The sequence below is a fragment of the Haliotis asinina genome, chromosome 2 (assembly GCF_037392515.1).
Source record: "Haliotis asinina isolate JCU_RB_2024 chromosome 2, JCU_Hal_asi_v2, whole genome shotgun sequence".
NCBI classification, from domain to species: domain Eukaryota; kingdom Metazoa; phylum Mollusca; class Gastropoda; order Lepetellida; family Haliotidae; genus Haliotis; species Haliotis asinina.
Genome location: NC_090281.1, coordinates 5,139,628 through 5,156,875, shown reverse-complemented (window position 1 = coordinate 5,156,875; position 17,248 = coordinate 5,139,628). Strand labels below are relative to the sequence as shown.

General features: G+C 40.5%; 1 protein-coding gene across 1 annotated transcript in view; it reads left to right on the top strand.

The window, feature by feature from the left end:
- LOC137273171 (uncharacterized) overlaps positions 1–14,461 on the top strand; it is a 53,015-nt gene extending 38,554 nt beyond the window's left edge. The window contains exons 19-23 of the mRNA XM_067805659.1: positions 6,331–6,653; positions 8,008–8,112; positions 9,518–9,617; positions 11,215–11,279; positions 11,764–14,461. Of these exons, the coding sequence (XP_067661760.1) occupies positions 6,331–6,653; positions 8,008–8,112; positions 9,518–9,617; positions 11,215–11,279; positions 11,764–11,845 (675 nt within the window). The 3' untranslated portion in view covers positions 11,846–14,461. The remainder of the gene's footprint in view (positions 1–6,330; positions 6,654–8,007; positions 8,113–9,517; positions 9,618–11,214; positions 11,280–11,763) is intronic.
- Positions 14,462–17,248: the final 2,787 nt, after the last annotated feature.

Here is a 17,248-nt window from a genome sequence, read left to right as displayed (position 1 = left end):
GTAAAACAATTAAAAGCTCAAGCAAAACAGCTTGGACACACGGGTTATTCAAACCTGGGGAGAGCCGGGTTAACCGCATTGTTATCACATGCCCCCGTAGCACGTCCCACTGTAAAACAACTGAAAGCCGAGGCACACGATTTGGGTTTAGGCGGGTATTCCCGTATGAGAAAACCACAGCTTTTAGAATTATTACGGCAGAATAGAGCTATTGACCTACAGTTCGTGCGCACTGAGCGCGCTGTAGGCAACTATTTGAGAGGTTGGCGCATGCACGTTGATAGAAACATAGACATTACAGATATCAAGCCTCTGATAGCTGATAAGGTCAACCAGGAACTAAATAATCTAGGAAGTATCAAGTTTCAGATCACAGTGAAAATGTCGCTCGATAAGCAGGTTGGGAGTACCACTGAGTATGTTCAGCCTTACTTCCGAGGTCAACAAGAGGTCGTCACACATGCAGAGACCATTGACGCATCAATCGATAATAGTTTTCAGCAGATACGAGAATACCTAGAACGCTACACACACTTGGGGTCCGGGTGGGCTGTAGATAAAATCGATAATGTCTATCTAGACATAGCTAACTACGTGCCGTTCAGAGGCGGGTCATACCTAGCCTTGCCCCCCTACTATAAGAACAAACAAGCCATAGTAAACGTTAAGAATAGAGGAAACGATTGCCTGAGGTTAGCTATCAGGTCAGCTTTATTTCCAGCTGACACTAATCCGAACAGGGCTTCTAATTATCCACAGGACGATGGGCTCAACTGGGATGGTATAGATGAACCCACCCCCATATCTCAGATCACTAAAGTAGAAAAACAGAATAATCTGGCTATAAATGTCTTTGGGCACGAAGGTAACACAACAATAGTACACAGGGTCAGCCCGGTGAAGGATCGCCAAGTTATCAATATATTCATGATCCAGAAAGGTGACAAGTATCACTACACATGGATAAAACACTTTAGCAGGCTGTTGTATGACCAATCAGCATACAAAGGAAAGACCCACTTCTGTGAACGATGTCTACACGGTTTCAGTCGAGCTGATTTATTAGAATCCCACCGGGATGATTGCCAAGGTGTGGGGCAGACGGCCATACGAGTCGAAATGCCTAAGGAAGGTGAAAATATCCTAAAATTCAGTAACCACAAGAACCAAATGTCTGTACCTTATATTATATACGCCGACTTCGAAGCCTTAGTTGTGGGTGGGGATTCCCCTAGTGGGGGTAGCTTCACCCACAAAACCCAGGAACATAAGGCCTGCGGTTTTGGATACATTGTCGTCCGTTGTGACGGGGAAACTAAAGCTCCGGTAGTGTATAGGGGCCCTGACGCGGCTGAAAGGTTTCTAAAGTGTTTGCAGGAGGAAGAAAAAATTATTAGGAATGCATTGTATAGAATCGCTCCCATGCGTATGACCCGAGCCGACAGGCTAGCTCACGCTAGTAGCACTAACTGTCACGTGTGCGACTCACCACTTAACGGTGATTCGGTGAGAGATCACTGTCACATAACTGGTAAGTATAGAGGCGCCGCTCACAACGCGTGCAACCTCAAGCTTAAAATCAACCCTAAGACAATAAACATCCCCGTTGTCTTTCACAACTTGAGAGGGTACGACTCACACTTGATCATGCAGGCCATCGCGAAAATCGATGGTAATATAACGTGCATCCCCAACAACATGGAGAGATACATCTCCTTCAGCTTAAACGGACTTAGGTTCATTGACTCGTTTCAGTTCCTCCTGTCGTCACTCGACAGTCTGGTCAAGGCCAACAATACCTTCCCTATCACCGATCGATACACAGACGCCGAGACTAGACCCCTGCTTATGAGGAAGGGTGTGTACCCCTATGAGTACATGGATAGTTGGGCCAAGTTCACCGAGACCAGACTACCCCCTATTGACTGCTTTTATAGCAAGCTGAATGAGGCGTCCGTCTCACGAGATGATTACTCGCACGCGACTAACGTATGGAATAAACTGGGTTGTAAGAACCTGGGTGATTATCACGACCTGTACTTGAGGACAGATGTACTGCTGTTAGCCGACGTGTTTGAAACGTTCAGGCGGACCTGTTTAAAGCAGTATAAACTCGACCCCGCATGGTATTACACCAGCCCAGGTCTGTCGTGGGACGCCTTGCTTAAAAAGACCGGAGTTAATTTGGAATTGCTCACAGATTACGACATGCACCTATTCATTGAGAAAGGCTTGCGAGGTGGGATTTCCATGGCATCCAAACGATACGCTAAAGCAAATAATCAATACGTGAAAGGTTACGATCCTAACAAACCAACCAATCACATTCTATACCTCGACGCAAACAACCTGTACGGCTGGGCCATGAGCCAGTATCTACCTACAGGGGGATTCGAATGGGTACCCCACGTTGATGTTATGGGGGTCGCACCAGATTCGAACAAAGGTTATATCCTCGAAGTTGACTTAGAGTATCCCAAGGAATTACACACATCGCACAACAGCTACCCCCTTGCACCCGAACGTATGAGGGTTAACACAGACTGGATGTCTGAGTACCAACATAACTTGTCAGGTGGGCGTGTGACAGACGTTGAAAAACTCGTTCCTAACTTAATGAATAAGACCAAGTACATCGTTCACTATCGCAACCTACAGCTGTACCTGTCGTTGGGTATGAGGCTGACCAAAATACACAGGGTGCTCATGTTTGACCAGAGCCCATGGATGGAGCCCTACATCAGAATGAACACAGACCTACGAAAAAAAGCCACCAGTGATTTTGAGAAAAATCTCTACAAGCTCATGAACAACTCGGTGTTTGGTAAGACTATGGAGAACCTGAGGAAACGCGTGACCGTGAAGCTGGTTAGATCTAGTGAGGAAGACAAGCTCAGGAAATTGATAGCCAGTCCGGCATTCAACCGTAATAAAATATTTACAGACAACCTGGTTGCCATACACATGAAGAAAAGCCACATAAAATTCAACCAACCTGTTTACGTGGGGATGAGCATCCTCGATTTATCCAAACACCTGATGTACGACTTTTACTACAACGAGCTCAAGAAACAGTACGGCGACAGGTGTGAAGTGCTGTACACTGACACGGATTCCCTGCTGATGGAGATTCGAACCGAGGACGTGTACGAGGACATGAAAAAACACCTCGATTTATACGACACCAGCGACTACCCTAATACCCATGCCATACACAGTACGGTAAATAAAAAGGTCCTAGGTAAGATGAAGGACGAGTGTGCTGGCACGCCCATAGCCGAGTACATAGGTTTGAGACCTATGATGTACTCCATACTGAAAGCCGACAATAGTGAGATCCGAAGGCTAAGGGGGTTAAGAAGTATGTGGTGAAACAACACATCAAACACGCCAGATTCAAGGAAGCCCTGTTCAAGACCCGTACCTTTAGACATAAAATGAACACACTTAGAAGTGATGGACATAAGATATACGGACTGACTATAAACAAGACGTCCCTGTCGCCTATGGACACGAAACGTTGGATAGCTATTGATGGAATAAACACATACGCGTATGGACATGAAAAAATTTGAGGCTATTTACTACAGCCCGCGTGGGTACTGGAAAGGAGCTAACGCAGTAGATAAGCTAGCTAAACTAGCGCGAGTACCCCCGGAGGAAGCCAAAGCGTGGCTTGAAAAACAAGCCCTGTGGCAGATCTATTTACCGGCACCACGCTACGTGCCTAGAAGGAGGTTCGGTATTAACATACCTAATAGCATTCACCAGGCAGACCTATTGTTCCTACCCCACGATAAGAGGTACAAGTATGCCTTAACCGTAGTGGATGTAGCCAGTCGTTACAAGGAAGCCGAACCCTTGACCACGAAAGATTCGGCCCAGGTAGCCAGAGGATTCGAACGCATATACAAACGCAGCCCGCTGACGTGGCCAACAGAGCTGCAAGTTGACCCCGGACGGGAGTTCATGGGTGCCGTGTCACAACTGCTAGCCAAACACGATACAAAGGTCAGGCGTGGCACGGCCGGAGCCCATCGCAGCCAAGCCATAGTTGAGAGATTTAATAGGACTTTGGCTGAGCGCTTGTTCGGCTATCAGTATGCTAGGGAGATGACCACCCCTGGAAAACGATCGACTGAATGGGTCACGAGGTTACCCAAGGTGGTGTCGGCAATCAACCATGAAGTCACCCGTCTCACCGGTAAGAAACCGGCAGACGCTATCAAACTAAAATCAATAGTTGCAGAGTCGGCCGCTCCATTGCGTGGGAAGGAGAAACAGATACCAGATAGGGCCCTAGTGAGGTATCTATACCAGCCGGGGGAACACGAGGGCGATAGCCGTAAGCGAGCCACCGATCCTATATGGTCAGTCAAAACTTACAACATAGATAAAGTGGATATGAAAGCCGACGAACCTAACTTGTACTACTTGAGGGATGGGCCGGGTAGGGGATTTGTAAGAGAAGAATTATTGATCGTACCGTACGGCACAGTATTACCTCCTACCAAGGCACAGTAATTACCGCCAACTTTTTTGTAGTAGGGGTAATAGTAGCAAGAGCTAAGGGCCCAACCAAAGCCTTATTTAGTAAATAAGGCTTTGTAGAGACATTTTGTGAAAGTGTTTTAGAACCCCTATTACCTATACTACTCGTTGGTATCCTCAAAACAGTTTCGGCCCATAAGTGTTTTCAGACTGCATGCGACACAGAGATTACATCTTCCTTGCTGTAACTCGCGTTTGATGGTGTAAACCTACACGTGTTATTTGTCATCATTCTCTTGATGGTCAATTCATAAATTTATAACAGGTATAATTAGTAGCAACACCACTTCGGTTACTCAACAAAGGTTCCCATTTGGCATTTCTCCTGTCTGGAGTAAATACTCAACATTATAAATTAAGGTCTGTAATGGCAAATGTATTGTATATTATGTAATATGTGCATGTAAGTGATGCAAGAGGGTTTATCAGCTGAGTTACAAAAACAAACATCGATCAAAGGATTAACCGACAACACAGTGATTGATTAATTACTTTTATCTTCTAGCGGATTTGTCAAAAGGCAGTGTGTGTAGATGACTACACCCTGTCGTAAAGTGTGAGTGCAAAAACAACATCCTCCCTTCAAAGAATTAACCACCCTTGCATTGTTTGATTGATTGCTCAATATTGGTCAACTAGATTACTTAGAATAGTGGACATCATACAATTAGTTGCCAGGTGTGCTATCTTGGGAGACCAATGAGAGGTTTATCTAGTTTTCACCAACGAAAGACGTGAAATGATGTGTTACTTTTTCGCAAATGAGACAGTTGTAAGACACGCGACACAGAGCAGGATTATTTACCAGCTGCAGATGAATGGAATACGATTTCTTTTACGTGGATATTGATGGATACATTCCTGAACAAGGTAGTAGCCTGACACTGTTGCTATAAAATTAGTCTGTTTTACATTCATTATTTGCATTTTGTTTTAATTTATTTGTTGTAGCATTCAGCAGAATCTGTATGACAGAAAACACACACTAGATCGCGTATGTGTGTGAAATAGGATCCACATTGGCAATCTATACAATGTATAAATGTTGCTGTTATGTTAGAAATTTACTATGAGTATAAGCAAATCGTGTGTTCTTTTATTAATTTTCAGAATCATACAAATATGACAATAAACTAATTAGGGTTATGAGACAAAATATAGAGACATACATTGGCTTCGTTATTTTTCCGTCCTAATAGTTTTTTACTATTTCTACCACTGGCAGATGATTAACCTTCAAAGTGTTTCATTTGTTTTCATAATACATTTGTAATGAAGTACAAATGACTTCACCTCAGTTGATCTGTCTATAATTTAACTATCAATTGCGCTTACGGACTGCGCAGCAGAGGTCACGAACCAGTCACGAATTCTGGGATATCATCCGGGTACTCACGGGAGAAAAACAATAACAAAAGTTTACACCAGTCCACGGAAATTGCTCCGCATCAGTGCCCCTTTAAGAAGTATGTAAAAGGTGTATCTATCCATGTTGCCACTATGAGTATTATTTTGAGGTTTGTACTTGGACCAGTGGCTTTTATACAGAACAAAGTTTGAACTGAATTGTATCCTTATGGTGTGAATCAAAGCTCACAAAATCAAGTGCTGGAGTCTTTCACACTGTCTCTATTGTTTACATGTTGCATTCATTAAGCTTAGATATTTCTGTGAGTTATCACAGAAGAAAGGGCAACCTGAAACTGAGAGTGTCTTTATGTTCATCTGAGATGCATTGAGAATCTGTGGTGTTACTTTGATGTTGATTTTATGTTCCAGTTACGAACATACACAAACAAGCCTGTGACCAGTCAGTCATCCAAACGGACCCAAGTCTGTGTAGATGATGCTGATTCTTCCACTTGTACAGATGTCACTCCTCATTGTCAGCATCCATCACAACAAGACTCCTTACCCACAGGCTCTGACATGGATGTCAAACCCTCCACTTCCAGTCTATCAGCATCCAGAATCAAGCACAGACCTAAAGCCTCCAACAGCAACAACACCATCACCACTGCCACCAGCAATACCACCTCCGCTGGACAGGCTGTTGTACACAATTGTTTCCAGGTTGTATGGGCTAACGTGTACCAAGTGTGGTGAGTGTTTTGATGCCATGCTTTAAAGTGACATGTCTGCCTGTGTGTTGGCCTGAAGTATATCACCACCTGTAATAAGTTACGTGTGTGTAGACTGCAATTTAGTCGTTTTGCCCTAAATGTCTTAAGGTCCTAAATTCATTTTAGCCTTGAAATGGCCCTAGTTGCCATTGGGTTGCTTTAGAAAGGCCTTGCATTTGGCAAAACATGTTACGTTATGATTTTAATACACAGTAGGAATACCTTTGCAGTGACAGCAGGTGAGGTAGAACCAGTGCAGCAGTGAATATTTCCCTCTGATAGTCGGTCCCACATGTGACCAACCTTGTGTGTATTCAACTATGTATGTCTCATATGTTTTAGAGAAATGATAAGTCTTTTGTGGATGATCATGTTTGAAAACTGTATTAGTATCAATCCAGAAATGTCATTCTTATAATGTAAGCCTATAGGATGCCTCTCAAACAGTTGTGCTTCAAAAGTTACTTCAAATTATGGATTGAGCCTTGAAAGTCCCAAGCCTTTACTTTCATGGCTGATAGTATGTATGAGCCCTGTACCAGTAGTATGTTTGTGAAGGCTTCAGTAGGTGTATCTCTGTGTAGACTACTGTAGGTGTCTACCTGTACTATGCTCTTCCAAAAAAGCAGGGGAACCTGAACTTTCAATTTGGATAGGAAGTCTAAACATTAACAAACACTTCAAGGACAGACATCTTATGAACGCAGCACCATTTCCCTCTATTACCACCCCTACACACAACACATGATATGCACGTGCTCAACGCAGTAGCCCCATACACATGTGTCGGTCCTTATTCTTGATTTTGACTTTTTTCTCAAGAAGGTCGACAAATCACTTAGAATATTAATTTTGACACTCATCTTGCATCACACATGTGTTAGTGTTTGTTTCAAGTCATTTGTTTTTAAATGAAAATCATACACATGCAAATTACATGCCATACACCAGTCATCTTTAAAAAGCAACTACATTCCAAATAGTATGGTTGTAAGGTAGTGCAAATGGTGATGCACTCTCAAAACATTCAATATTATTATATCAACATTGATTGACGCCCATAAATATTTTAAATCGTAAATAAAAAAATTGAAGATCTCTTACTTTTTTTAAGAGTATATGTCTGTGTAGACTACCCTAGGTGTCTACCTATACTGTCCAAGTCTAAATATACCATGCCACACCACTACCCCTTATTGAACCCTACAGGTACAATGAAACAGTGGAAGAATTGTTGCACAACATATATATCATAATACTATATGCTGTTAAGATCCTGTCTGCATCTGTATTCAAGTGTTGAGGCCAAAGCATGTATTTATTTCTATTCCAGTGTTGAGATAGAAGCTTCCTTGTTGCAGTCTGTCAGTAATGACTACCTCAGCCTACTGACCCGCCTCACCAGAATCATAAAGGATCTCCGATACGAGTTTGCCCTGTGAGTCATATTTGTCTTTACGTTTCATCCCTGTTCTGTAAATACTCTGTTCCAGAGTATGAACCTTTGTAAACCATGTTTGGTTTGTCACTGCGATAAAGGGTGTTTGAGAATTCCATTATGCCAGGACAGCAGTTGTAATATTGCTTTCTCTTTCTTTATGCAATATATGCAGATGTGATACTCACTCTTGGAAGAAAGACACACTCCTGTAGAATGTCCTAGCTACTCCTTGGCAGAATATTGAGATAGTATATAGGTCATGTGATATGGTACACCTGACCATGGAACTCACACTGCATATCTTGGCCATGATGGGCGCCAGTGCTTATCATGTCCACTAGACCAGGGTTAGTATTCAGGCAGTCGGTTGTGGACATGTGGACTGTGTGGGTTCCGTAGTGGGGTAAACCTTGTTTGTTTTTAGTAACCTGATACATTATGTGGGCAACTCTGGAGAATGGGAGGTGTCATACTAATTACCGTATAACACTCTTACTGCTGCTGAAAGATCTTAAAAGGTAGAGATGTTTCTGGCATTTGGCCCAGGACTATGATTGTCAGGGGTGACTGTTGTAGGGGAAACAACTACTGCAATAGCGATGGTCTGGTGTTGCAAACTGTGGCAACATACTATTGCGATAGTGATAGTCAGTTGTAACATGCTATTGCGATAGTGATAGTCTATTGCAACATACTATTGCGATAGTGATAGTCTATTGCAACATATAATTGCGATAGCGATGGTCTATTGTAACAACCTATGGCAACATACTATTGTGATAGTGATAGTCTATTGCAACATTTAATTGCGATAACGATGGTCCGTTGTAACAAACTATTGCAACATACTATTGCAATAGTGATAGTCTATTGCAGCATACTAGTGTGATAGGGATACTCTATTGCAACATATAATTGCAATGGTGATGATCTATTGTAACAAACAATTGCAACATACTCTTGCTATAATGATAGTCTATTGCAACATTCTATTGCGATAGTGATAGTCTATTGTAACAAACTATTGCAACATAGCATTGCGATAGTTATAGTCAATTGTAGCAGACTATTGCAGCATTCTATTGCAATAGTGGTTACTAAAAGTACTAAATTACTAAACTATTGATAGTCACACATACTTGATTATGCATCAGTGGTGTTTTGTTTCTGTAATTGATTAATTGCTATTGTAGACTCAACAATTACAATCAATAGCTAATTCAGTGCATCGTTACAGCCCTGTTTACTCTATCCTCAGTCTGAGTTTAAATCCTTGTTTAAATCCTCGTTGCTTATTTTGTATTTGCATTATCACCAGAATGTGATATTGAAGAGTGACTGTTGATGATTGGAATGAAAATTTCATTTATCTCTATGGCTAAGCTCTATCTTTTGTTTTCAGATGTCTTTCAATTTCTCCCTATGAAATTCCCAATGAGATGGAGAAGTTTCAAAACTTCTGTGATCAGCTGAACACAGTATTTGTTAAGCTGAAGCATAAGGTAATAATGAGTGAGTGAGCGAGTGAGTTTAATTTAACCTTGTATAATGGATAGGCAAGTGCCAGTGATCGAGGATAGTAAAGCCACAACCTGTATTTTGTATTCATTAAATCATTCTGAAATGTCAGCTGTCTCCTCTAGTGACTTTTCTGCCTCCTTGTAGCAGTCTGAATGTATTTTGTAACAGCTAACGCCGAGAAAAACAGACTTGCTGTGGGGTGTGAATCCATATATTACTGAGCAGAAGAAAACTGTCCTGTAATGTTTCAGTTTAAATGTATATTACAGTGTCTGGTATCACAGTGGTTTCACAGATTGCTGTGTGTGAGAAAAGAAGAGAGACAACTAAAAAACATGTAACACCTAATCACATTTGAACAACAAACAAATACGATGAGACCCTGGTGATGCGGACACATTCTTTTCTGCCTAAATTGTCCAGATAACTGAATATCCGGATATCAGGATTTCTGTTTTGATTTGCCAATTACAGTTCGCTCAGTATCAGATAGGCCTACTTATCACCACCAATACCCTGCTGATATCTCAAAACACATGGACACTCATGCGTCACTTCATGCAGTCAACAGTATTTCGAAGCTTTATGCGGATTAATGAGTCAATTTTGTGTTGATTTAGTGGGTTCGTTTGTAAAATTTACCATCCAGAAATGAAAAAAGATTATTTGTTATAGAGCGTCACTTTTATAGCGTAAGTGAGAAATTGTAAGGTACATGTTTAAACATTTCATATTCAAAATTTGCTCACCTGTCTATAAGACAAAGCAGCTCCGTTATCTCCCTGCCTGATGACAACATTATAAAAACCTTAGTAACACAAAATGGTCAGTTGTACATATATGACACGTATCAACAGCTGAGACATACCATGTACATCTCTCTCCCAGCAGCCATTATCACAGCGCACAGATTTAACACACAAGATAACTTGTAAATTGTTTGAGAGAATAAAATAACAGAATACAACATTAGGTGAATATTTTACAGCCTAAACCTGTGTACCTAGGCATAATGTTTACATTGTTCAAATGCTAATGTTAAAGAAGTTTTAAATAGAGTTTTTGGCCTAGTACGTTAACTACATTAGTAATACGTTCTAACCTAACAATCTTATAAAGCATTTGGACAACCAAATATTAACTAACCTTGTGACAATTCAGGCTTGACCTCACATATTCGGCACTCAGAACACAGTGAAATCCACAAGACACCACAAGATATCATCTTATTGAAACTGGTGACCCAATCAGCCCATCAAAATCCTCAATTTTACCACAAGGATTCCCACTAACATGAAATGCATGTAACACGCATGTTCATCAACCTGGCCTGACCAAACAGCAAGCAAAGAGAATACCATGAATAATGTTACCCACAAAACTGTACTTCACAAAGAAGGAAATGACTTTTAAATAAAACAAACTACACTGTGTAAAATATGTGAAAACATTACTGTTACAGTTGCATCCTTTCTCTAATTTTTACATGTACAGAATGGATGATTTTGCATCTTGTAAATCTGTTCTACTTTTGCCTTGTCAGATATTTGACCTGAAGTATGTGTGTTTTGTTTTCAGCCTGTTGAGTTTGAGTCAGTTACAGTCAACGCACTGATGTCCTTTTTCCGTAACACAAGCAACAGGTACTGCTAAAGTCCTTCTTTTCACTGTCAGTGACACCCCTTTGCATGTGTAAATATGGTTTACAGTTTGTAATTATGATTAAAATATGGCATTTTTACATTTTTTAGTTCAGCTTTTTCAAACATTGTTCTGTCAGTTAATAGTTTCATTTCTGGCTTTCTTTATAAAATAAAATGTGTGTGCATATAATAAACTGACAGATGCAATACACTGTAATGTTATGGCTGACCAAGAACTGTGTTTTAAGTTGAACTGTGTATAACAATGTACGGTTATCACAAACTGAAAATACTCGTCCATCTGAGATTGTTATTTATATAGTTTGCTGTATGTGGTATTTGAGATTAAAGTTCATTCTGACTATCAGTTCAGCAATGTCATGTCGTGACATGTTGATGAGGAATAGATAATATACACATTTGTTATTAGCATAGTTTACTGTATGTTGTATTGATGAATAAAGGCCATATTTGTCATTTTTAGACCCATCCTTCAGTCTGGTTTGATGCAGCTGGACGACATCATCCGTAGTCTGTATGAGCTGGTGAAGAAGCTGCCTGACTGATGTTACTGGATCTTACATGGTGCTGCATGTCGAAGATACATGGAGAAAATAACCTTTAGGACCTGCCACACAGACTGACCAGCAATCACCCTGAACTTTACTTGACTAAAGGATCTTACTAGGTGCTGCATGTTGAAGATGCATGAAGAAAATAACCTTTAGGACCTGCCACACAGACTGACCAGCAATCACCCTGAACTATTTCCTGACTAAAGGATCTTACTTGGTGCTGCATGTTGAAGATGCATGGCCATATCAACCATTGGGATCTGACACGTGGACAGATCAACGATCAGCTTGGACTGTTGGCTGACTGAAGGGTGATTGATTGTCAGACAGATAGAACAGGTCAGACAAACATCCTGAACTATTTTGGCGGATCTGAAGGGTAGATGATCATCAGAAAGAAGATAACTGCAACTTCATAACAAAATTAACACAATAGTTTGGAATCAGGATGGCTTGGGTCAATCAAAAGAGTTGAAGCTATTGCATTGTGAACCATTTGTTGACCCCTTGATGATGGGGAGAGTTGTGAGTAGGTCTGAGCTCCTTTCTGAATAGACAATACTATCCATTTTCTCAAATGACAGTTTGTGCCTTACCAAGAAAATATGTATCTTAGCAATATTGTGATATTTGTTGAAGGATCTTTATTGTTAGTCATGGAATTATTTGATGGATGTGTTATGTATGTTTGGAATACATTATTTATGTTCATTACATGTTGAGTTTCAGAAAATGATTTCTTTATCATTATAGTCCACAATATTAATGTGTCAAACTAGTCCCAAGGATGGGTCTTTAGTAGTTGTTCTTTATACCCATGGCATGTAATGGACAGTTTCAAAAGGGAGGGGTGACCTTTGTTTCTGGAGCACAACTCGAAAACCATTCAGTATCTTTCAACAAAACGTTTTAGATGTATCAAACAGTACCTAAAGGGGTGCCTTTTGCTATTTATAGATATTTAGCATTTTTATTTTTCTTGGTTTCCATGGAAACAGTTTGGACTTGATCTCTAAAAGGAGGGGTTGGCTTCATTTCCAGACCACAACCTGAAAACCTTTCAATATCTTCATTAAGACTTGGCAGATATGTGACTCAGATCCCAAGGCTGTGCCTTTTGCAACTGTTGGCATTTACATTTTTCATAAGTCCCATGGATTTGGACTAAATTTGAAAAAATCAGTTGGACTCAAGGTCACTGTCAAATGATTTGCTCTTTCTAATATGTTGGGTCCAAGTGGATTTGTCATCTTCTGATGACTTGGCTTCAATGATGGACATTAAGATTAGTTCATGGCAAATTTTAAGTTATGATCTTTAAAGTTACCATGTTACAGTGTTTCATAGTGGATGCTTGAAGCATTGTCAGTTTTGAGTTTATATGTAACAAGATGCATTTAGTATTATTTAGATGTTCTACTCTAGTACCGCTCAGTGTCATGGAGGTTTATGACAAGTGTGGTAGTGTTGATGGTAACATGTCTACTTGGCTGCCATATCCATATCTGTGTGCATTTCACTCTGAAGGCATCTTGACATCCACTATGGGATAATGTCCAATAGTGGATAGCAGCACAACTATGCCATTACAACTAGACTGCAGAGAGAGTACCTGTAAAGATGTGGTTTAGAATTGGTCAGGTGGTCAGGTTTGCTGACCAGGTTGACGTGTCATCAAAACACAGTTGGATAGATGAATGTTCATGCTGTTGATCACATGATTGCCTGGTCCAGACTTGACACAGAGAACTCAGACTGTGATCTGGATTATTTTATGGAATTCTCATGCCATCTACCAATGCTTTTTCTCTGGAAGAATTAGTTGTCGTATTTTCTGAGTCATGAGTGACCAGTTGGTTATTGGTGCAGTGGAAAAAGCACCTGCCTGTAGAGCAAGATATCAGTGGTTTGATGTCCTGCTGTGTCAAGATACAATACTTGTTGTTACCTTGGCAGACAATAAGGGACAAAACAAGGATGGTGATATCATACTGTGTCTGAAATGGATATTTTGTTAATCAGGGTCTTGGCATCAAGGCTACCTCTTTGGAAAAAGGGCATCTATCAGGATAGGTACGAGCAGCCAAACACGTGCTATGTCGCAACATTAGCTAAGATGTCCTGAACAAGGTGCTTTTGTACAAAACAGCCTTAGCACGAAGACTGCCTAAAGACTATGTGAAGGTGTGGGGGTTACAGTCACCCAAGAGCTGAGACAGCTTTGTACAAAGGCACCCTGAATGTTAAATGCCATTTCACCTCATCTCACTCTGCACAAAATAATGCTTATAAACTGATATTGTTCCATGTAATTTTTCAAAATTGTATTACTCTTGTTACCACTGAACTTGACGCCATCCTTAAAACGTTTTCCTGGCAAGGCATTGAGTGACTAGGTGCATGAACATTGATCTCCCCAATGAGTTACCATTACCAGATAAACCAGTGACTTGATTTATGTGCAGTAGGGGCGGTCAGCTAGCCTGGTGATTAAAGGCTTGTAGTGCTGAAGACATTCCACACATGGGCAGTGTGTGAACATACATAAAGTGGCATTATATTTTATACTTGTAATCACAACAAACGTTATTAAAAACATTCTGTATATGTGTTCTGTCATGTGTTCTTTTCTTTCACAGGTAATTATGCCAGACACTGGCACTTGTTCACAAATTCTGCAGACTATTATTTAGTGCCAAAATATGAATTTCAAAACATTGTAGTTCCTTCAATTGCTACTTGCTATATTACATCATATTCCTGAGTATGGGTCTGTCTTATAATACAAGGATCTTCAAAGACTGGTTTCTCTTTCATCCTGCAAAACTTGAAAATTGTCCAAAAGAAAACATTTTCTGCTGAGAAAATAATCATTTTGTGCTCCCTTAAGTATGTGTAATTTCCAGTGTTCCAGTTCCAAATTCGCTTCACAATCAAAGGGTAGAAGTAGGGGATGGGTTTCTGAACTGAGAACTGTCAGCTTTCCACACTACAACTCCTGAACCCAGACTGATGACAACTTCTGCCTTACACCTGAAGTTTAAGTTGACAATGTTGCTGGTTTTAAGAGAAAGTTGACAGGACTGAAGTTTGCATTTCGTCACTGTTCAACTCTTGTGACATGTCCTTCTAGCAGACTATTTCATTTGGAAGGGTGAAAGTTGGCAACTGCAAACCTGTAAATACGGTAACTGCTCCAAGGACATTAGAGTGAGTGAGTTAAGTTTTACGCCACACTCAGAAATATCAGAAATATTAACAGCAGTCTGTTAATAATCAGGTCTTGACCAGACAATCCAGTGGTCAACAGTAGACAATGCATTGATCTGTGGTAAGGATTCAGCATTCAGGACGTCTGAGAGAGGCCACTTCTAAGGATGATACAACCCCGCTCAGAATCTGAAAACTCCATCTGTTCATGTCAAGTGGGGAGTTCAAATCATAGTGGCTTCCATATCATTATTTGTCCATGAGAAAGGTCAGAAATCTCCAAAGAGTATCCAGGTATAGAGACAAACAACCGTTGTCATGCCGAGTACATTGCAAAACGACTGGCTAGTCACTGGAATTCGATGTAGTAGTAAAGGGTACACTTGTCCAACTAAAGTTGATTTCTTTTTCCTTGACTTACGGCCGAGCTCCATAGGAACACTGCTCATATGTGCACAATGGAATATCTTGGTGCAAGTGTCGTTGGGCAGGGCGTTGTTGATGTACTATCGCATGACAGTAAACTTGACCGTGTTACACTCGGACAAAACCTGAATCGACAATGGTACATCTCAGACATGCTAGACAGGCTTGTCATGCCACATTTTGATGACCATCCATGGAAGAGAAGGCCAGTCTTCATGTACGACAATAATAGATCACAACAAACACTTGTGGCAGGAGTAGCTCTTCCTTGGCCGGCCAGGAGTCAATAGCTCAGCCACAAGTTCTAGAAATATGGGTAACACAACAGGCCAGAGACATCCACCAGTACCATTTTTTGTGCACTCAAACAGCACCTCCATCAAGAATGGAACTTAACGGAACAGTGTTAACTTTACGTCAGATACATTCAGTGAGGAGGAGGGTCAGTGATGTTATTGCAGTTGGCAGAGGTTACACCAAATATCGAGATTCTGCTCGGTTATTCAACATTATGTCAGTTCTTGAAGATTTAATGGCAGAATGTTGAAAGCGACCATTTTTGAGAATGCCACATGACCATTATTATGAGCAGCACAAAATGTTTGCCAGTTTTGCTATATTTCACAAACTTTTACCGTCCAGATTGAGGGTCTGTTATTCCAGATGGTAAGTTTAGCTGACATTCAAAACAAATGGATTGCAACACACGTCTAGACATAATATCTTTACATGAAATGATTAAATATCCAGGTTAAAAACCCATAAATAGGATCAAACTAGCAACCTTTTGGACTACCAAGGCATTAGAAAATCAGAAAAAGCATACACTGTTGGGATACATTATTACAATCAGACAAGAAATACTGGGGATATTTTCAAATAGAGGCATGTGATGAGCATCCACCCTTCCTTATGTCCCACTGTTCAGTTTGAAGAAATTCTACTATGGTGGACAGTAGCCCAGTCCTTACAGATGCCCGTCTTGGTCGAGGGAGCGGGTGCTGACCAGCTTGCAGCCTGCTTGAGTAATTAGACCATCGGCAAGAAAGATAAATTGCGCAGGATCAGTGGCCCTTTAATCCTTTCATCAACGAGTGGTGGAGTCTTTTTCAACTCAGCTAACAGTTCTTATTTTGCTGGGTTAATCCCCTTCATACATGTATGTGTATTACATTTTCCACTTCTCATATGAATTTATTCATAAGTGTTATAGGTAGAGATGCAACATTTATAGCCCACAAATGGTTTATTGTAGTTTTAATCATCAATACAAGGCTTTTTGCGTCGTGTTGTGTTCTTTTCGTTTCATGATAGCCGCAATGTATTTTTTCACTACCCGCTAGGGGTGGCATGTCGTGAAAGTAAACACAACCTTGATGTGTTTGATTGACATCAGTGTCTGTCGGGATAATAAACACTCGTATGTCTCGAAAGGCATTAGATATATGCACATTGATGGCTGTATACGGACAGATATTGTTCAAGTGTTATCAACGACATTGGCATTACCATAAGCGGAAACAGGCGAATCTCTTGTACTGTAAGGTAAACAACTTTCTGTACACGGGAAACTGTGTAATAATATTGTTTTCACAAACAAACAATAACCGTTTAAGAAATATACAAATTTACATAAAAACAGAAAGAGATTATGGAAACTGTATGGTCCTTGTGAGCTTAATACAGCTATTTGTGTGTTTCAAACATTAAATTGTCATAAATTATATGTCGTTGAGAAACTAGTATCAAATGAAACCG